Below are 23,327 nucleotides of genomic sequence, written 5' to 3' on the forward strand. Positions count from 1 at the left end.
GCATAATCCTCCATAGTAGACAGGATAGATGAACCACTGATCTCACATAACATCTGGTTTATTGTAAGAGCACATAGTTAAAGACACACCTTAACGTTTGCCATGTCACAATGCTTTAAAAAGAATTCAAACTTTTGGAGCTATTTATGAAGACCATGACAGACATGAAATTCAATCAATTTTCATACAGAAATACTTGGTTGTAGTAAGTGACAAAATGTGAGCTACTTTCTAGCTGTTGCTCACTTAACCAAATATGAAAGAATTTACAGAAAAAAATCTGGCTGGAGGCAAAACATTTTTTAAATATGTATAACAGACTTTCACTTGTCTTTATATGTAAGTGTATGTCTGTGTGTGCATCTGTGTGGGTGTGAGTGAGTGTGTATTTACCTGTGTTGACAGCAGTAAAGCAGTGTGTGTGAGTCGTCCTGTATTAGTAGCAGCAGTAGTAGTAATGTTTTGGCTCTTGTTACTGTGGATGGACTCTCTAGACAGCGCAGCACCTTCAACACCAAATCCTCAAGACACAAACACAAATGAATAAAGTGAAAGTCTTCCTGAGACTGGTAATGCATGTTTCTGCTGGTGTACAGTCCAAAATACTGTACTTTGCAATTCAAATACAAGTCAGCTATGTGAAGGTTTGGATATTTGGGTAGGTTGTACTGGTATTTTGCAAATGTTTGTTTGTTGTTTTACATCAGTTTTTGTGTTTTTTTTTTTATTTATGTACACTGCCTTGGTTCTTCATGTCAGGGGCTAGAGAGAGGGAGTAAAGCAGGTTTGCTGGTGGGAGAAAAACAAAGGAAAAGGCAGGGGGGTAAATAAACTGTTGTATTACATGTTGTCTTGTCTGCCATGTATCACTTTTGTAGCTATCATGGTGCTCTCCCTTCCTTATATGAGACTTTTCTATTAACTTTTCTATTAACACTCTAAAGTAACACCTAAATGTTTATGAGGCAACATCCCAAATCAGTATGTTGATTCAGAGTAAGAATAGAAAAATGCTTTCACACTGAAATGCTATACTCTGAGTCTATGTAGTTTCTATGTATGCAAAGAAACAAGAAATGATTCAATCTAATATTTTCCCTAAGGTGAAGAAAATAAACATAATTTTCTGAAAAAGCTTCAAACTATCAGACGAAAACTTAATCAGCTCAAACTCTATAACACACGCCTGCACTCAGACACACACACACACACACACACACACAAACTTGTGTGCCTACAGCTACTTCAGACACTCATTCACTCAGCAGCAGTAACTGGTTGGAAAAAATTTTGACTGGCCAACATTCATTACCATTATCATCATCACCAACACCATACACTACTGACTGTGTACGTCCGTGTGTGAGTGTGTGAGTCTTAATGTGAGAGAATGTGCATACATGAATGTTTATGGGGCAACGCACCAAGTTAATTAATTTCAAAGCCCAGTAGTGTGTGCCTAGCTGATAAGTCCCTCCCTACTACCCATAATGCTTTGCTGAAGTGGAAGGCTGCAGTGCTTTCATTCAGCCAATTAGCCCAGATACTGACACACACTACAAATTAGTGTATGTGAATTCCCGGACACACACACACACACACACACACACACACACACACACACACACACACACACACACACAAATACACACTAACAGACAGAGTTCTGTGTAAACAAACTCCTGGACTGTCTGTCTTTGTGCCAGGGGAGGGGGGTTGGTAGGGGGGTGAATGCATATCAGTGTATAATTAGAGTAGAGTTGAAGTACTAAGTTTGTATTCTGGTGTTAAATTGGAAATGCTCAATGCAAATAAATTCAGTTCAGAGTCAATTACCAATGCTAGACTCCAAGTTGAAAACCTTCAAATCAATTTTAGCCCCTCTGCCTTACCAAGATTAGCACTTCACATACACACTACATGGGCTGTCTTATGAAAAATTAAATAAGTAAGTCCTGACAAATTAGTTCATGCACAGTTCAGCATTAGTTCATGAACTGTATGGAAGAGAGAGAGAGGGAGAGAGAAAGAGAGAGAGAGAAAGAAGGATAGAAAGAGAGAGAGAGAGAGAAAGAGAGAGAGAGAGAGAGAGAGAGAGAGAGAGAGAGAGAGAGAGAGAGAGTGAGAGAGCATATGACGTAAGGGTTTAGAGAGTTTGAAGCCAGTTTCGTTTGTTCCTGATGTTGTGGTGTTATCCAGCAGTGTTTTCATCCCTAAGTCCTTGTGCTAAAATTTCCCTATTAGTGATATTCCCCAGATATATGTCTTAAAAAGTCAAACCCTGCTCAGTAGCAATTTCACCAACAAACCTGCAGAATTTCTCTGCAATATCAGTAAAGATAACATTAAAACAATATGCTTGTTTGCGTATGGGTTTCTTGTGTCAGTTGATATGTAAACTGAATGTATTTATATTTGGCAATATATGCTTACACTATTATGCAGGTGTGCAAGACAGCATACACATACCCTGGTCTGTGTGACACGGTGTGTTTGGATGTGTGAGGTGACTAAGGCAGTAGCCATAGCAGTCAGCAGGTGCTGCTGGACCCTGGCCCCTGCTCCAACCACACCCTCCAAGATGGCCGCAGGGCCACATGTGTCAATTACTGCCAAGAAGACAGCTGGGACCACCCGGGTTAGTCTAGAAAGAGACTGGAAACAACACATATATACACACACACACACACACACACACACACACACACACACACACACACACACACACACACACACACACACACACACACACACACACACACACACACACACACACACACACACAACAATGGGTTTTCAATTTTCAATTCTACCCACGGCATCATTAACAAAGAACTTAATATGATTAATAGTCTGGGTGATTCAGGATATCAAATTCAGTTCAGTATCAGTTAATACATGTACATGTAAAGCTAAGTGTATGTAAAGCCAAATTTGCAACAAGTCATTTGTTGTCATTTAGCATTAGAAGGTCATTCATTTTCATAATCTCAGGTTGGTTATGAGATGCAAAATTTATAATTTTTCATCAGAAATCACAAAATACAGGCAGTTCATTAAGTTCAAGCGATCTTTGCCTGCTTTTACCTTGAGTTTCCATTAAGTATGTATAACTTGAAAAACAAAAACATCTCTTTTTTTCAATTTGTGAAAACAGTTTGCATGTTCATGTCAACAACTTGATATAGTCACCATATTTTTGCTGTCTATGTTTGTTTCTGATGTGTATTTGTGTTTGTATAACCTACAGAAGTTGTAGTGTTTGCATATGCAATTATACACACTCATGCATACTCAACTGTGTGTGTGAGTGTGTGTTTGGATGTGTGTGAACTTACAGAGATGGCAGTGACTCTGACAGCCTCCACAGTGGAGTGAGTGAACAGGTACCACAGGGCGGAGCCTATATCTGTTGTAACCAGGTGGTGGGAGGATCCAGAGACAGTGGTGGATACGTTCTCTATAATTTTTGTGACCATGTGATGAACTATGGAGTCGTCCTGTAAGACAGACACACAGACACCTTTGAATCTTTTATATTCACTATGGTACAGTGACCCCAGTGATTTTAATAAGTATATATTATTACAATAAATACACAATACACCATAAATGTACCATTTGTAGTGTTTCACAGCAGTGAATAAATCATACGGATGGCTATCACAATGTTATAGTCCATCAAGTAAAAAGACACTACTTACTACAACTACAACAAAATAACCTCATAAAAACACTGCCCATATACTCTCAAAATGCTTTCTTGTTCAAACAATTTCAAAATTGATTATATAGTTTTCCTGGTTGTTTGAGTCAATTTATGAATCATCCTGAAAGAGGATGTGGGACCATGCGCTTTTCAAGAAACTTGGGTCTTTAGCAAAGTCTTTAAGTGGACAAGGACAGAGATTAACAAGTGGACACACTGAGAAACATGCATAGAGACACTGTAGACAGAACGAACATACTGTTGTACTACAATATGTGTTGAAAAGCCTCTAAGGGTGCAGCCACTGTACCAGAGCAAATACATAATATCAAAACACCTGAGTGGTGGGTGTCTTATTTGTACTATTATATATAAAGATAAGCTTTCATACTGTTGTGTAAATATGCACATGCATCCTAATACCAGAGCACATCATAGTGCTTGTACCAAAAAAAAATAAAAATTCTTGTATATACTGTAATGATATCATGTGCAACACATCCTCTTGTTCATTGTTAAGTTACAAACTCAAAACTCAATTACTGAAAAATCTCATACAGCAAAAAGCAGAACTGAACAAAGAACTAACACAATCACAAGCTGGCAATTAGATTAGCCCTCAACATCACCTCGACACAAAAAGAAGAGAGAGGTTGTGTGTGCGTGTGTGTGCATGTGTAAGCATATATGAGTTAGTGTGCAAGTGTTTTTGTGTATGCTTATGTGTATATTGTATGAGCCCACACACCTTTGCCTGAGTAGAGAATAGTTGTTTGTGTTCAGACAATGGGACCTGGCTAATGAAATCTCTGTGGCTGAGGAAATGAGTTTTTCCAGTAAAGTCATTGTGGAGAAAGACAGGAAGTGGAACAGAAGTGATTGCCTCTGTCAGGTTATTGTTGTGTTTCACTGTGTTACATCACTTAGACGCTACTCTTCCTAGATATGAGATACAATGGAACCTATTCATGAAACACAGTTAACTATATTTTCTGGTAAAGATTCATAATAATAACTGAAACATTAATTTCACTGTGGCAATTTATCATGTTAATTCTGAAAAGTGGTGCAGGTGACTGACAATGCCATTATTACACTACTTAATTGTTTTAAATTTCACACATAACTGTATTGGCTGTCCATGCATTTGTGTATATATCAAATGTACGACATTTAAGAAGAGGGAGACCTGAATAAAGAGAGAATCAAATAATTAAAGTGGTATTCTGTCTTTTTATTATCAAACTAGCTCTGTGTGAGCTTGAAAAGGGTCTGTTAACATTTTTAGTTTTTTTCTTCACAAACAATTTCAGGTGTGGTCAGCTTGAACTCATGTCCTCTACAATGGACACAAATGCTGCCAATTTGTCTCTATCCACACAGGAAGCATAATCTATTTTTCTGCTGTCCACCTGTGTGTGCAGTCATAGTTTTGGTTAATTATGGCTAAAAACACTGCTAATGTTTTGTGTTCAAAAGCCCCAACACTCTTGCAGGATAACACAGTATGTGGATGGATGGCAGATGTGGATTATATGGATTAGGCGGCAGGAATGGCTTGAAAAGTTTTTTTAAAGATGATGATTAGATATGCTTCTGCCATGAAAACCATAGGAATTTCACCATAGGAATTCCATTCTAACAGGCATTTATTTAACCTGAACAGATTGTTGCTGCTATACGCTATAGAGAACTGATTGTCAGTTCAGGTGTTTTATTATTTTCAGTTTCATGAAAAGATTTACCTCAATCCCATCTGCCTTAACAAATGCACTATGCCATAACAGCAAAATAATGTCCTTACTGTCCTGCAGAAACCTCATGTTCAGGATAAAATGAACATTTTAGAACTGAGAAAAATCTTGATCCTGACATTAGCTATGCATCAATGGTCAGGCTGTGATCCACAGTTATTTAACATTTTACAAAAAATTAGAGACACTATTCAACCACATGGGAACTCTAATCATAACTGATATCTTAAATAACCTAGCAATTAATCCAATATAGGACATCACATTGTATATACAACACCAAGGGACTACGTAGCACAACAACATAATGAATCCTCTGGCACCCCTCTGGGAACCAGTGGAATGGTCTGTTCCAGCATTCCCCAGGCTATGCGGGCCAGCTCACTAATGAGCCCACGGGGGAGCACCCAGTGTCTGTGTGTTTAATAGACTGTAGCCCTGCCAGGAACTACAGAGAGAAAGAGATAGAGGGGGAGACTGAAAAAAAGAGAAAGGGAGAAAGATACAATGAGAGAGATATCCTTACATGTGGTGAGAAACAAGTAGCACATGCAAGAGACTCCATCATTATGATGCAGAGAGAGAAATTCAGGAGACAGAGGAAAGAGTAAGTTATTCTCATTATAATTTCTCCCAGTGTGAGAAACAAGTTCATCCAAGAAACACACTCATTATATTATACTCAGTGTCCTACTTAAACCTCACATCTCCAGAAAGTCAACTTTAGAGAAATAAAAGTGAAATTTTTGTAATGGCTTTCCAAATACTTTGGCTACAAGGTCATCTAAGATATTTTTTTAACACACAGGGCTTTACCACCTTTGAATGTAAAAGATGAGAAATCTGTAATTTTACATGATACCACTGAAATTATACAATCACAGTATTTTTTTCTCACAATACCAGAACTTCTTTGGAGCTGAGAGTTGTATTCAACAAGACAGACCACTTTTAAACATGTTATGAATATTTTGTTGTGTTATTCCCACCCGCTCTGTCCCTACTGTACATAAATATATTGAGTTAACTGTTGAGCAAATAGTTTTAGTTTTTATTAGACTAAAGACTAAACTCCTTTACACTGTGCAATTTTGGGCTGTGTGAGAATAAGTCAACAGTCATGGGAGAAGTGTGGTAAAATCTGTCGTCATAAATCCAACAGTGGTCCCAGATTGCACTGTGCCTGCGGCAAAATTCATACTGTCAGAAATCCAACACCAAGAGTATCACTGCTGTCACAACCCACATCTACAGACCAAGCAATCACAATATGACGTGAAATGACACAGAATACTAGTCAGCGTGACATTTTGTCATGTCATCGCAGAAAAAGCACGGATGTAATTTATAGCATTAATAACAACTGTATTCCATATAGGTGAGCTAGTTCCAGGGTCATGTATTGTGCATGCAGGCTCACTGGCATGGCTTACTGACCCTTAATGGAACTGATCCATCATTAACAAAATTAGTTTAACCTGTGCTTTTCCTGTTATAACAAGTCAAAATGTCTGCCACAAAAGGTCTTTTAGGTCATTTGCACTGAGCACAAAGTACAGGTGAGACTGATGGAAAGCAAGTATCTTGTAATATTTGCTCACGAACATAGGTTTAGAGCATCGATTCTCAAAGTCCACACTCTGATCCAGATCTGGACTGAACAGCAAGTTAATCTGGACCCAGCCCACACATTATATTAAGAATGCATTGGTACGATACTGTATGTTAACTACATTCAAAAAATGTTTTATTCTTATCAATAAATTGTTTGTTTTGTAAAATATAACATATTTAAGATTTTTACGGTGATCCCGGCCAGAGATTAAGATGTAGCCGTGGTAACGTTGACAGCCGGTGCACATATGACGCAATGTTGACGCGCTTCAGTTATCAGGCTTTAACATTATTTAACATGTCAACATTAGCAAGTCAGCAAAGGGCTAAAAGGCATTCACATGTAGTCCTGTGGGCACACGAGGTTGAGATACCAGCATCTTCTGTCGGTGTCATTATCAGAGAAGCAGCGGGGAAGGAGGTGTTTTGGCACGTTGCCATGGCATTATCTAAATGTGCAAAGAAAAGAAAGGTAGACTTAGAAAACCAAATTAAAGTAAGTTAAAATTTCTTATAAAACTACAGTGCACAATACACTTTACTGGCAAAAGTTAGAGCGGCTTAGGTTCACAAGCAAACAATTGTAGGCAAACAGTGCCATTTCTTTTGGTTGTAAGTTGTAAGCAAATTTAATAAAAGGGATTTGCTTATAACTAGTTTTTCCGGACCTTAGACCTTATCTAGAAATGAGATTTGGACCACTGAACATCAAGTTTGAGAAAACCTGGTATAGAGTATGAAGTTAAGGGGGTCTTCCTCTTGGGACCTTGAATATCGTGTACCGATAATCATGGCAAGACAATTTCAATTTCATGTTCATACGACAGAAAAAATCGAGAGAGAGTGACTGCACTGCATCGTCTCCTAAAGGAGTCCATAAGAGTAAGGGGGTTTGAATTATAGTGGAAACCACATATAGTGATCACGGTTACAGTGCTCAACCGCTCATATGGATCAAAAAGCTTGGGGCAGAATCATTTCGAGACAAATGCTGTTTAAATACTTAACTTAAGGTAACCAAGAAGTCTGCTTACAGTGTTCATTTTGGGTCTTTTCATACATGACAACATATGAGAAAAAATGTAAACTGTTGTAACCTACTACTGCAAGGTGTCATATGCTTAGGCTCTGTTCCAACTTATTTTTATGAGGTTTTTGGAGCCACAGCATGCTAACAAGCCACAACAACTATCCCTGCCTGTTCTCCCAACATAAGTTCATAAGTTGTGTGAATGTGTTGGTGTGTGCGTAAATGAGCGTACATGACCATGTGATATCTTCACCAGTGTGGTAATCATTGTTCCCGCTCTCTAAAGGCAGCAGGTATGTTATGTGACTGCAGTGTAATGCTTTCACGATGACCATTCAGACTAGGTTTGGAGCAGGAGAGGGCCACAGCACAGTTTGTTATTGTATTTTATCTTAAATAGCAAAGCTGTCTGTGTCATTACTTTATATTCCTGTAATAACTATACAAATGTCAATTACATGGTAATCTAATGATCAGATGTGATCACTATAAGCCATTTTTACTGTACTTAAAGAATTATTAAGAAATTATTAATGATCCTCACTTCAAACATCTAGCCATGATTTCTGAGTAGGTAATTTATGGCCATTTAAGACAGATATAATACTAATACAAAACGTGCACTCTTCAATTACAGATTTCATGGATTTAAATTTGGCAACTACTAAAAAAAAAACATGCTGCTCCCCTTATTTTATCTCACTGATGTATCCAGTTTAAACAGGATTTCCACTTTTTTCGTCAGGTTTCAACAGGACTAACTGGCTTACCGGCAACTGTGTTAAATTAAAAATCTCTCTTATTCTAGAGCTCAGGGCTGACAGGCAAGACTTAAACAACTTTGAACCCCTGTCTAAAAAAAGTTGGAAAAACCTTGGTTTTCAGATGAAAAGAGCTAAAGGCTAGGCAGATACGAACAATAAAATCCTGTCTTCAAGTGTTGATCAGTAGATTAGTTTTATATCCCAACATGTTTGCACCTGGCCTCTGCGTCTCAAGTAGAAAGAGATATACATCACAAAAACTACATCACATGAACTGATGCAGGATTTGTCTGTATGCCTGTGTGTGCACAAGTGTGTGTGTTCACATGTCTGATGTGGTTTTCCTCTGTAATTAAAGTCCTTTAGAAGCCACTGCACCTGGTTTTGAATGAGCCCTTATGGCAGAAACAGACACCATCTATCAACCTCTCACAGTAGATCTAACACCACTAATAATCACACTCAAAGAGAGAGACAGACTGTCTGATTAACAGGCCAGCAGACAGACAGTGAGGCGTGAAGAAAGAGGGAGAGACGTGGACAAAACAGTAGAAAAGAGCAACAAGTAGAGGTGCAAATAGAAACAGGGGAAAGAAGACAGACCAGTAGATAGAAAAAAAACAGACAAGCACACGTAAACTAAGAGGCAAACTAGTAGACAAAACAAGGACACAAACAGATAAAGAAGCAGAGATACAGGTAGGCAAAAAGAGACTGGCATATTGCCTTAACAGAAACAAAATGCACTACAGAAAGACAATCTGACAGGACAGGCATGTAAATAGACAAACAGTGTTAGCCCTCCTCCTTCCCTCCTTTTTGTGTGCAAATGGACAGTAGCACTCATTTAAAGACGTGCTAATCAATACAACATAGTAACAGAACATTATTATATTACACAATGGCTTGCACTCAGACTATGCATGTGTGTGCATGTGACTGCATGCACATGGAGTGGTCACATCCTATGTTAGAGACACAAGGGTAGGACCCATGACTGTCTTAGAGAGTCCCCTTCTGTTCTCCTTTCCTTTGTGGAAGATAGTGATAAATCATTAATAGGCTCACCACTGCTCTCTGTGTGTGTGGGTGTGTGTGCATGTACGGGGATTTCTGCCTTCTGCCCCTTGGCTTCTATCACTGTAATACTGTTCACACCCCATTTCTGCTGTGCACACACACACACACACACACACACACACACACACACACACACACACACACACACACACACACACACACACACACACACACACACACATTTTTCTTCATAGGCTGCAGAAGCATCATCTTGTTCATGCTCATAAATAATTTCCTGCAGCTCAAGTCTGGCCTGGAAACCTGTCTTTCACTCCATGCCATCCACTCCCCCTCTCCAAGTACAACTCTCTCTCTTTCTCTCTCTGACTCCCTGCCATCTCCTCCCCCTCTCCCACTACACTGATCTCTCTGTCTCTTCCTCTCTGTCACTACCTCCACCACCATGCTCTCTTTGGCTCTGTGCCCCCCTCCCTCAGGTCGACTCTTTTTCTAGTACGACAATCTCTATCCCTTTCTCCAGTGCTTTACTTGTAAATCAGGAAAACTCTCAACAGCAGCGGAGGGGGCTGGGTTATCCGGCGGGTCAGAAAATGCATCAAAACCACACTGCCTGGAGCGCTTTAGACAGGGTCTTGGCACTGCATCTCAATGCTGTCATGCGATAAAGACTGTGTGGCACCGGATTTACATTTAGGCCACTGGCAGACAATTTCCTTGTCCAAACAACACAAAAATGCATCACAAAGTATTTGATAACCAACTAATGCAAAAAAGCAATAATAATAAGAACACAACTGTTCACATATCAAATCATACAACATAGGTTACAAATAGGTATTCAGAGATAAGCAAAGCAGTTTCAAATGTCAAACTTATCAAAAACTTCAGAATAGGCTTACAGTAAGGCCACAGCAAACTGCTTCTATATTCACACCCCTAACACTGTGTGGGAGTTAACAAATATTTAGCTTTCAATTCAAGGTCAAGTGAAACCCAACAGAGACAATCAATGTTTCTGAGTCTTAAATGGCCCAGTATTTCTATCAACTCTGGTGCTGCTCTTTGCGACAAACCCACAGGCAATTACCACCCAACTCTGCAGCTCCCCTTAGCTATATGTACCATTTTAGCTCCTTTTAGCTCATTGTTCTGGTATTTTAGGCAGCAACTCCACCCTCAAACTTCTGTCCTGCAGTAGCGAGCAGGAAACAAGCCAAAAAAAGAAAAGGAAAAAAACTAACTAAAAAACCAACCAAATATGAATAATGAAGTGAGAAGAATTTTAACTTACAGTTGTTGACAAAATGTGGTCATACTTGTTATACGTATGTATGTACAACATGAAAAAGTGTGAAAACAATAACATAAAATCAAAGCTGGATCTTGTGCTGGCTAGACACAACACATGTTTCTCTCTGCCTCTTTGTCACTTAGGGATCTACTCTCTTTCTCCACTGCTCACAAACTTTCTCTCTCCCTGTAAGCCTGTACCCTGTTTGTCTCTTGTCTCTTGTCTCCTTGCTGCCTTTCTGCCCATTCCTGTCAACCTACAACCCCTTCACTGACAAATTTCATGTTTCACTCTTGCTCATTATCTATATCTTCACTCCAGCAGCATCATCCTCTAAAACATGTCTTTCAACTAGCCAACTCAAAGCAGGCAAAATGCTCCTCGCAGAGGTAGATACTGCATTGTACAAAAAACAGTTTTACATGACTTCTCTCTGTGACTTCCCACAAATTTGTGGTATACTGAATGGGTGGGTGACTACAAAGGATTTTCTCATCAGACTAAACTGATTTGAATGTCTTAAGATTTGTACAAACTTGTGCAAACATTCAAGGATTGTTACTAAACTTATTAAAAACAATTCTAGGAAAACAGAATTAAAAAACTCTAACTATGAGTTTTTTTAAAGACTCTGGCTTGGTCCAAGTGGCTATTTGTTTATTGAAGTGCTGGTGCCAGTCATTAGGCACTGTACAAGAAAAAAATAACTTGAATGATTAGTTTAGGACTGACATTGTTCATACTTACACAAACACCCTTAGACCTAGGGATATTTGTCTAGTCATCCCTCTCTCATACCCCTCTCTTGTTGTCAGGGATGAGCAACTCTATCTCAGCTGTCTTTCTGTCTAGATGTCCAACTCTGTATAACCCACAGATGAATTATCGAAAATCAATCACAGCCTGAGTCCCTCTTCTAATCTCTTCCCACTGGCACTGTAACCTGTGCACCTCCAACAGATTGGCAGACATTTAATACAATTGCTTCTGAGTAAAGAGCAAAATAAAACTTTCATCAAATTATTCCATCTGACATAGGATGTTCAGTTTGAAAAAAAAAGGTGAAAAAAGCATTTGCCCTCACTATGTTGTAAGATAAAAGTGACACGAACCTTATAAACATTAATAACTCAAGTTTAGAAAAGAATCAACCCTGCTATTTAAAAGTCAGATGACAATAAGTTACATTAATGAAAGTAAAAAAAGGAGCAATAACTGCTGTAAAGTCGTAAAAATACTGATATCATGTGAAATTTTACATTCCATCAGTGTTTACAGATCATAGCTCATCACATAAAGCCTTGGTAGATGTATGGCAGCTATCACACAAATGAGACACTAGACGCTGGAATGGTAGTCTGGCTGTATTTCATCCTAATTAATGGACGGTAGGATGAAGGCATCGCTTTGTTCAGACAAATTAATGAAGGAGTGAAGTGATGATGAAGATGAAAACATTGCTGTTAATGAATGAAGCTCAATAAGCTAATAAACTTTACAGGTTTCCCATACAGTAATCCTGAATGAGATGTGGTGTTTAATTTATTGAGTAATAATGTTAAATTATGAAGTCAAAATATGAAATAAACTTTGGATCACTCAGTAACTCAGGAATGAATTTCCAAAAATTATATAAGCATGTTATCAGCTAAGAATTGTAACAGGCACAGAGCCCAAACCAGGCCAAATGTTTAGTGTGTAGTGTAGTGGCGCAAGTGTATAATACTCCCATGTCTTATTTTGGCAAAATATTACAGTAGGGTGAAACATTATACTTTTAGACTAGATGAAATCGATTTACAAAATAATTTTTCTCACAAGAGCCAGCCTTTGATAAATGCTGTTAGATTTGTATTTGGTAGAGCACTAAAAATACTTAGTTTCACTGGCCATTGGTCTGATCATTATTAGCTGGTCTTTTTGATTAACTGGTCATTGATAAACATTTTAAATAAAAATGTGTGAAAATGAGTCAAAATACATTTGTTCTGCTTAAATATCTGCAATACAAGCAACAACTGTTACAACTAAACTGAGATCATCAAAGCAGTTTATCATCAATTAGAATGTTAAGTGCACATGTATGAACTCTTTTATGCTTTCTTCAAATGTGTTTTTTTAATATAATTGTTTGCAAGTTTGTTGTCTTTAGTAGAGCCTGAATGACACCAGATTTATGAAGCCAATGAAAATAATGATATTTTAGTCCATAAAGAATTTGATAATAATCAGCTAATATATATTTTTAAACATTAACACATAACATAAACAAACATTTCTGATTGGGATTCCTCAAATTTGGTTTTCAAAACAATTGTGACCATGATACGTACTGCACAGCACATTTTACCAATGAAAATGGTAAAACTGTAAGTGCTCTCTGATCACAAAACTATCCAATGGTGACACTTTTTCTAAATTAGCTCAAGTATACCCTTGTCATTTCTGCAGTTTCTTGCTAATTACTGGCAATCACACTGTGCAATGATACAGATATCTGCAATATGCTAAAGTCATATATTGGTCTTAAAAAAATGCAAGGGCGTAGGCTTGGTTTTGGATGAAAGGGGACACAGCGGACATCGGTTCTTCAACCAGTGAAGAGAACTCAATATACTGTTCGTGTGATATTTTATGTGTACACAGATCCAACACAAATTCCACTTGCAAATTTATATTTTCCCTAGTTTGCCGTGACACCTAATTTCTGGGTGAGAGGGAAACAGAATGCATTGCATTTGGGAGGCTTATCACAGCTGTTTGTGTATTATGAGCTAGTTCTTGCTCGTTAACACATCTTGGTGAAATGGGTGGTGCGGGAGGCTGTAGTAATTAGTTGCAGACAAGTGCCTGAGGTATTGTAGCTAAGGAGCTAAACACTAACATGCTAGCTAGCAGAGAACATGTTGGAACTAGCAAGCCACAAGGTAGCTAACCAGATGATAAGTTACAGTAATACAGTTAATTTGAGAAACATGGTGGGAAAAACCTCTGGTGGGGGCAGGGTTAAGATTGGATGGTGTGTCACAATTAATATGATAGCTTCCTCTATTTAGGTCTCTCTGGCTCTCTATTCCATGAAAGGTCAACCCAGTCGAAACTGTCAAACTGTGCAAATTTCATCAAAGTTCAACTTTACACATAGATTTCCTTTGTCTCCAGGAGAAAATCTAATGATAGCAGCAATTCCATTGCAATGTGATAAATTGAACCGATAGTAATAAATGCTGGTGTAATCCTAAGACTGACATGCAGTCACTCTGCCTTCCTGAAATGTTGCACAGATATACGGCAGTTGTGCATTAGGAAAGATATCAGTATATCTCAACAGTACAACTATATGACTGTCTATGGCAGTATAGTGAGCTATGGTATATTGTGACTGTTGTTAATGCCAGGAATGTAATACCCATGAGACAAAGTTAGACTATTAGGAAACTCTGTAATAATAATACCAAATATACTTGTGCATCCACAGGAAAAACAGCTAGTCAGTGAGAGACAGGGTTGAGAGGGAGGGGAGAGGAGGGTGAGAAAGAAATGGAAAAAGGGAGGCAGGCTGGGTCTGAGGATGAGTGTCTGGTCCCTAAAGCTGCGTGTGTGTGTGTGTGTGTTTCCATCAGCGTACTCTCACAGCTCAATAATGATAAATAAGTCAACCTCCTCTCTCCTCCCCTCAACCCCTCTCCCTGCTCCTGTCACACGCACCCCTCCTCTGTTCATCTACCCCCCACTACACTCCCAGTGGTAATGAAGCAACAGTAGGTACTAGCTGACAACTGTGCAGACCAGAGTTTCATCTATATTCATTCTGCTATAGTGGGCCACCCCAGTAAGACCCCGTCTACCTCTGAGAGACAAAACAACATCCATCCATCTCCTTCTCTCACTCTACCTGTCCACTGTATCTATCAGTCTCACAACCCACCAAAATATTCCTCATTTAGCTGCAATGGCTCACCATGTAAGAATACTACAAACAAGAACACTATAATATATTATGATACAATATGGAAGCACTTGGCTGTTCATGATTTGATACATACATATTCAAGTAGAGTGCAATGCCAGCTGACATTGGGCGAGGGCGGGGTACACCCTGGACAGGACGCCAGTCTATCATAGGGCTGACAAATAGAGACAAACAACCATTCATGCTCACATTCACACCTACAGGCAATTTAGAGTCACCAATTAACCTAACATGCTTGTCTTTGGACTGTGGGAGGAAGCCGGAGTAACAGGAGGGAACCCACGCAGACATGGGGAGAACATGCAAACTCTGCACAGAAAGGCCCCAGGCCCGGGGTTTGAACCCACAACCTTCTTGCTGTGAGGCAACAGTGTGAACCCTGTATTGTTCTTGTCCATACTGAACACATCAAATATTCACTGTGTAGGTTGGAAAAAATAAGTGAATCCCTACACTAATGATGTCAGCAAATTCTAATTAGTTGATCCTTGAGTCCAAGTAAATGTTTGTGGCAAATCTAAAGAAATTCCCTCAAGGCAGTCCTGAGATACCACATTTAAGAGGCCAAAACCATGTTACCATGCACCCCCACATCAATGCAAAAACTCAGCCCCACTTGTTCATAGGTGGAGAAAGACACAGCACTGATCCACACTGCTGAAGAAGACCTGCTTTGTAAAATGAAAAATAATGGTTCAATTTTTGGAGAAGGTTTGGATTAAAAAGATTTGTATTGTTTTTGCACAGCTGTGTGTTTTGTTAAGCAGGAAACCCTGTATTTTATTCAGCCTGTTCTTGCTGTTGAACTGTGAGAGCAGTCTCAGAGAGAGGCCCATTTCTATTTAATATAGAATATTTATTTCATATAATTTTTCATTTACATGATCACAGTATGTTTGTAAGTAAGTGCTTGTGACATCTCACATGTGGCTTTGACTTACAACTGAACATTTAACCCACCTTCATGAAATATATATTGTGTATCACCATTCATAAATATATATTTGGTCCACATCACCCAGTCCTGAAACAGAGAAACTTATGCTGAACATAAGATGCACAGGGTCTAGACCAAAATAAGACCAGTTTCAATCTCTAATTATCAGTAGCATGATGCCAACATTGTTACATTACCTGTTTATTTCTTAATGCATTTGAAGACACAGCTTTACTTTTTGTGAAAGATTAGTATAAGAGGGGATGTATAATTAAATAGAAAAAGAGATGAGACAGAGAGGAGAAAAAACAAAAAGAAAGCTAGCAAAAAAGGAAAGCACTACGTGTATTTCTGCTTGTGCCTCTGCTCCGACTACTGTATGTGTGTGTCTGGAGGGTCCTAATTGCTGCTGAGGTCAGGCCGCTGAGCAGTAAAGGGTTGTGTTTGATGCAGGTAAGAGTGTGTGTGTGTGTGTGTGCGCGCATGTGTGTGTGACTGCTCTGCATGCCCTTGACTTGCAGCTGGCAAACAACGCTTTAGGCTCCCACAGCTGCCTCATCATTACTGTTCACAGGGATCCCCTGCCACACACTTGCACACACACACACACACACACACACACACACACACACACACACACACACATACTCGAAGGCACACACAGTGAGAGAGACTTAGTCACAGCTACACAGGCACAGACACAAAAACAGACACACGCAGACATACACAGAGACACTCACCCCTTCCCGCAGGCTCCTCATTAAGCCAGTGTAGGCGGCAGCGGGAACGAACCACAGTCCCTCTGGGGAGCCTCTCTTCTCTTCCTGATAGAGAGGCATAGAAAAGACAGGGAGAAAGGGTGAGAGGAGAGAGGAGGGGGTATGGATGGGGGCGGGGGCAGTGGTGGAGTAGAGTGGGAATGAGAGAAAGGCAGAGCGATAACATGGAGGAGATGCAAGTGGAGAGAAGTGAGGAAAAGGGCAAGAAAGGGCCAAGTTGGGTAGGGGAGGTGGGAGCAAGAGGAGCCATGACATCTTGATTACTTGGCTACCATGTCTGTGTATGAGCATGCTTTCATAACTATTTAAATTCAGCTGATTCTTTTTCTTCAAAGTATTGATTTTACTTAGAAACATAGTTTGTGTGAGCATTATACTTATGTTTTCTTCAATTTTCCTTGTTGGTACACTCAAGCATATAACTCTCATTTTTAAGTAACAGGAAGAAAAAAGACTTAAAAGCCAAACTTTCACTATACTCATTAAAGTTTTCATTTAAAATTTACAGCTCTCCAAATAAGTACCTTCATTATCAATTACTCTCTCAGTTACTTTACTAAGTAGTCCATTAAAGACTATTGACTAGTGAAATTAGTGAAAAATGGCCATCACAATTTCCAAAAGACCAAGGTGATGTCTTTAGATCACTTTTTTATCTAACCAACAACTAAATCAAACCCAAAGATATTTAAATTCTAATTATATAAAACTGTGAAAAACAAAAAAGCAAATCTTAACATGTCATAAACATTAAGTGATTATTTATCAAAACTTCAATTATTCATCTGATCATGCTGAATATGCGTATTTCCTAACGAAATAAACTATATTTGCTGTCATACCAGCACTGTCATTAAACTGCACAAAATTATTTCAACCAGTATTCTTACATTTTTATGAAACATTGCTCTGTTCCATTGCTACTGTGCAAGGCTCCAGGCTATATCTAACCTTGAGGAAAAAGACAGCACTAGAGGCTATAGCTAATCGTTGTCATTGACTGGCACTGCAGAAGAACAGAGGAGCAAAGCAGATGATTTTACTGGGGGACACTTTAAGGGCCATTCCAAATGATTCCAATAAACCTGTTTCTCTTGACATTAAACTGGCCAAGTGGATTTCTTTGGGTTTCTATGAGATCACATTGTGTTTAGGATGCTCATTAAAACTGTTTGCAATAAAGATATTAGCTATATGATGCTGTTTGGAAAAATATTGTGTGTTATTGTATTCAGTGAATAGTTTCAACAACATGTAATGTAAATGATGAGAATTTAAATAGTATGATCATCATTGGTATTTTTATGGTCATGTAGTGTTTCTTTGCACCATACCCAACTGTACCCACTGCATGGGAATAGTCTAATTACTTTTTATTTCAACCCTGAAACCATCCAAAGTCCCAAAAAAAATCATGTTTCTTGTGTTTGTAAAGATTATAAATTATATCAAATCTTGATAATATGTTGTCCTAACAGTATGTACTGATGTACAGTATAGAGTGAAGGAACGGAGCCACCAGGAAACTACACAGACCATATACTGTGGTACATGTAAGCTTACACACACTGTAGAGTTTTTTCCACAAAAAAAGCAAAATATATGGCTCTTAGAGCTCTACCAGGGACACTTTATTGCATATTGACAATGAAGTTCATGAAAATGTTTTTAAACAAATAACAACATCTTTTTACTATCTATTCTAAAACAACATCCAGCACAGGGACTGTGCAACACAAGTAATGTGAGCTCTTCCGTGCTTAAGTTACAATTCTGGCAGCAGCTCTCTGCATAAGTTTTAATTACATGACAGACTTCTTGGACCCAAGAACAAAACACTACAGTTGTTCTTCTTACACAAGTCATTTCTCCCAGGGAGAGAAAGGAAACACCTGAATTTTGGGATTTTATTGAGGAGAAATAATGCTGTTTTGCAGTTTTACCCTTAAATTACAAGTATATTTAATGGTTCAAAGCTGTTACCAATACACCGAAGCAAATCCTCTATTACTCTTCAATAAAACTTTCATTTACTTTATTACACGTAACACTTTATTCACTAAATTGTGGAATTACTATGCTCAAGAACATTTTGTCACCACAGAACTTTAGTCACAGTGAATAAAACACTGCTCCAACTGTGCTGAAATATTTTATGGGTATACTACAGAAAAAAAGATTTTTAAAAAAATGTCCTGCAAAAAAAAAAAAAAAAATCTTTAAAACATTAACACTTTTAAGGTGCTGTTCAACAACTAAACCACATCACTGAGGGGGGGGTAAATAAATCAGTTAATTATTCTGTTATTATTTGTTAGGAACAAGTTGGCATCAATGGAAAAACACTAGCTCTCGCAGAAGCTGAAATGTAAATACATTAAAAGCTTCTACAGGACACTGATGAGATTTTCTGTGGCTTCAGGAGAGTAATAAGTGTAATCCGCCAGGGTGATTGATTTTTGAAGGTTATCCATCAGTCGTGCAAATAAATATCTTACACTTAAACGACTTGCCTGGTCAGATTGAGGTTAACTAGAAATAAATTGGGATCACCTTTTCTAATGAAATGAGGTCTGCTCCAGTCTTTCTCTTATAATTTTCAGAGATAGGGGTCAACTCACTTTCAATTCAGTTTAGTCAGCATGTAAATTTTAACTCTACTACCAAATGACAGAGCTCTTAGTATCATTCCTTTAATTCAAGAGTGGTCTTTTTCACTGAAGTAATTAGGAAATGTCTTTGGATCTTTCTTGCATTTGACATCATTCATTTTGACTCATTAACTCAAAAGAAAGCAGTCATTCCACATTAATTACCTAAGAGTTGGGAACAGAGAAACTTCTTCACTATCAACATTTAAAAACCCATCTCTTGGTCCTGATGGTCTAGAAACATAGGGTGCATACTGTGCAAACAATGTTATGGGTTAGTTTGAACATTATCTGGAGAGCAAACTAGAGGTGAGCAACTTTACAGTTTGCCAGCCTACTACTGTTAGAGGTTGATAGTTCTCAGCAGAGCGAGCAGCTAGTGGGTCATTGTATTTCTCACAGCGTATAATAATATGAACCAATCAATGAATTTAATGGCTGATTATGTCATTAACAGGTCTAGTATGTAGTAGTAGGCCTCAGAAACACTGAGAATACTTGTCTGAGATTTAATTGAAGACACTAACACACACAACAAGTTACAGATTAGATAAAACATGTACAATTGAAATTAAAAGTCTCTGAGAGGCCATGAAGCAGATTTTTACTCACTGATTTCTTCTCGTATGGTCATCTAAAGTGATGTACAAAACAGCAAAGTGCCAAGTTCAGTACCCTAATTATACTAATAATAAGACATCAAACTATAAGGATTACCCTCCAAACGATTTTGCACAATGAGTGGGTCAGTGACTGATTGCTACAGAAAATGGCACACATTCTCTCCATGCAATTAGCTGGACCCTGATTGATTTTTTGTCAGTATGAAATGTTCTTTTTGTTCTATTGCCCATCATATCACAATTTTAGACATAGGCTTTCTCATAAAATGTCTGCAGAATGTCCTGATTTGTTTTCTATGTCTAAGTGTTTCACCTAGCTCAGTTTGTGTTAGATGATAACAGCATATGAAGGCGCTTTATGTTGATGTGTTAAGGGCATGCCTCAAATATGTCTAAGTTATATTTTTATAGCTGTGATGTCTGAAGAGCAGGATTATGTTCACATTTGTCTTGACATTGAGTGACATGCATGGAGGTGTAATATATATGTTATTTCTCTTGCTTGTTATGTTTTTAGTACACCCAGGTAGGCTGGGAACCTTTTGGTCTATGACACTTTGGAATAAAATGACCTTACCTTACTTATATTATTTATTTAAAAGTGCCTGTGTTCATAAAGTGCAGTCATACAACATAAACTGCTGAGAGGTGATACATTTCATTTTGTTTAAATGGAAAATGACTGCACATTTGTATGTTCACAATAATAGCATTGGTGGGGTTTTTTGTCCTCACATCTCTGCATTTCCCTGCATCTTTTGTTTCACTTCCCAACTACAGTTAGTCTCATATAAGCCAGTGCACAAAGACTTACGTATACCAAAAACTCAGAAGTAATCAGAAACCTTTATCAAATGTCACGGTTCACCCTTTGTTTTGGCCTAACAAAAGAAAAATACCAAAAATAACCTTTAAAATGGTGGGGAAAAAAGAATACTCCTGTTGGCAGAGTCATGCAGAGTGTACCTGAGATGCAATGAGGTAAAGGAACTCTCCAAGTGGTGGCAGTAGGAGCTGCTTTACTTTACTATTCCTCAGATTATCCCTCAACAGGTCTGTCAATGTGGACACAGCCTGGAAAGAGAGAAGAGACACAGATACAATTTTATCAGCACTTCCATTCTTTGTTGTTGCAAAAAAAAAAAAAAAAAAAAGAAACAGACCTAGCAAATTTGGCTCTATAAAACTGAAATTCATGACTAGGAAATACAGTTCAGTTAACAACAATTTATAATCTTATGTATCTTTAAGAATCTTTATTTCACTGCAATGTAGGTTTTCACTTCCTGTCACTCAGTGTATTTCAAAATCTCATACTTTGTGGGCATATGTCGCTGTATCTGCATGAGACCTGAACAAATACATTTGGTCACACTGCTTATAACACAATACTTATAATACTTAAACTTATTTAACCCTAGCACAACACCTTATTTGTTTAGTATTTGAGTTTCAGCTAACCAGATTACAGTTGACTCTCTGCAGTAACCTGCTTTCCTAAACATCATGGATCAAAGAAACCACTGATTTCAAACACTGATTTCTGCAACAGAAACAAGAGATAGACTGATAAATCGGCCATGACAAAATCAGCCAAAATTTGCTTGTTGCAGATATACCAGCATCAGTGTATATGTCGGCCATTAAGTAACAAGAAATTTAAGTATGTGGTAATTTAAAACAGTGTCTTATAGTTTGTTTGTGAGAGAGGACTTACAAATTGATTTTTACACAGTAATATGCTCAGTTGTTTATTTGGTCATATGGTGGAAAAAGGAGTGGTAAAGGAGTACAAATATCTGTGTCCACTTGGAGAGCAAGCCGAACTGGACCAGAAACTCTTCAGGAATCTTTCCTGTGGTCCTTCAACATCTGCGGCACTATGCAACAGATGTTTTAGGAGTCTGGAAGTAGCCTGGTGGCCGACACCAACAGACTCAATAAACTGATTCAAAAAGCCTGCTTAGTCCCGGGGATGTAGCTGGACCACCTGCATTTAGAAGTAGAGAGAAGGATGTTGTCAAAAATCCTCTCCATTATGGACAATGTCTCCCACACTCTACATAGTGTTCTGGTCAGCCAGAGGAGCACATTCAGCCAGAGACTCAGATTGACTAAGTGCTCCACTGAAGATCCAGTTATACAATCCATCCCCTTTCGGCACAGCTCCATCAGTACTCTGCTGTTAAACTACCTTCCATTCAGCTTACCTTTGCACATTACTGTTAATTAATTATCTTATAGTAGTTTTTACTATTTTACTCATTTACTTCCTCTTTCCAAACTGTGTATTGTGCAATTGTAAGAAAGCAACTTTCTTGTGGGGATTATTAAAGATTTTCTGATATGGATTCTGATAGAATGAAAAACGAAGGATGAAACAACAGTGAGAAGAGAGACGAGGAGGGAATGCATGAAACAGAAAGAAAAGGATGAATGAAGAAAAACATGAGAAAGAGGGAGAGAGGGAGAGCATTGAAGAGAAATATATGAGCTAGACAGCAGCAACAACGACCTCAGTGAAAACCACTAAAATGCATACACAAACAGACACACACAAAACTACACAGTTAGGGACACACTTATAAATGTATACACATATCCATATGTGTATTCATAACATTAAGTATATGCACACACATAAGTAGAAACACAAATTCATGCAATCATATGCACTTGTAAGAAATGCACACCACAATCACATGCAACCCAACACACACACACACACACACACACACACACACACACACACACACACACACACACACACACACACACTTGTACTTCTATCTTTGTGAGGACTCTCATTGACATAATGCATTCCCTAGCCCCTTACCCTAACCTTAACCATCACAACTGAGTGCCTAACCCTAACCCTGACCCTAACCTTAACCTAAACCTAATTCTAACCATAACTCTAAAACCAAGTCTTAACCCTCAACATGTGATTTGAAGGTGTCTCAAAAAGTGAGGACCGGCCAAAATGTCCTCACTTTCCCAAAATGTCCTCACTCTGTTAGTAAAATACTTTTTTTGGTCCTTATTATGTAGCAAGTACAAGTACACACACACACACACACACACACACACACACACACACACACACACACACACACACACACACACAGTTAAGTATATGCAGAGACAGCCTCGCTGGCTCG

The 23,327-nt window shown here is 38.4% G+C and overlaps 1 protein-coding gene across 5 annotated transcripts in view; it reads right to left on the minus strand.

Moving 5' to 3' along the window:
* The window catches only part of ulk4 (unc-51 like kinase 4), an 86,553-nt gene that overhangs the window by 47,567 nt on the left and 15,659 nt on the right, over positions 1–23,327 (minus strand). For all 5 annotated transcript variants that reach the window (XR_011686701.1, XM_071469673.1, XM_071469677.1 and 2 more), the window contains 5 exons: positions 21,133–21,240; positions 16,854–16,937; positions 3,339–3,500; positions 2,470–2,655; positions 394–521 (listed from right to left, as the gene is read on the minus strand). Coding sequence is in view for 4 of the 5 variants with exons in the window: in XM_071469673.1 (XP_071325774.1) it covers positions 394–521; positions 2,470–2,655; positions 3,339–3,500; positions 16,854–16,937; positions 21,133–21,240 (668 nt within the window). In the remaining variant the exon portion in view is untranslated. The remainder of the gene's footprint in view (positions 1–393; positions 522–2,469; positions 2,656–3,338; positions 3,501–16,853; positions 16,938–21,132; positions 21,241–23,327) is intronic.

The sequence above is a fragment of the Trachinotus anak genome, unplaced genomic scaffold (assembly GCF_046630095.1).
Source record: "Trachinotus anak isolate AG129_WGS33_773 ecotype Australia unplaced genomic scaffold, CSIRO_AGI_Tana_v1 ptg000032l, whole genome shotgun sequence".
Classification (NCBI taxonomy): domain Eukaryota; kingdom Metazoa; phylum Chordata; class Actinopteri; order Carangiformes; family Carangidae; genus Trachinotus; species Trachinotus anak.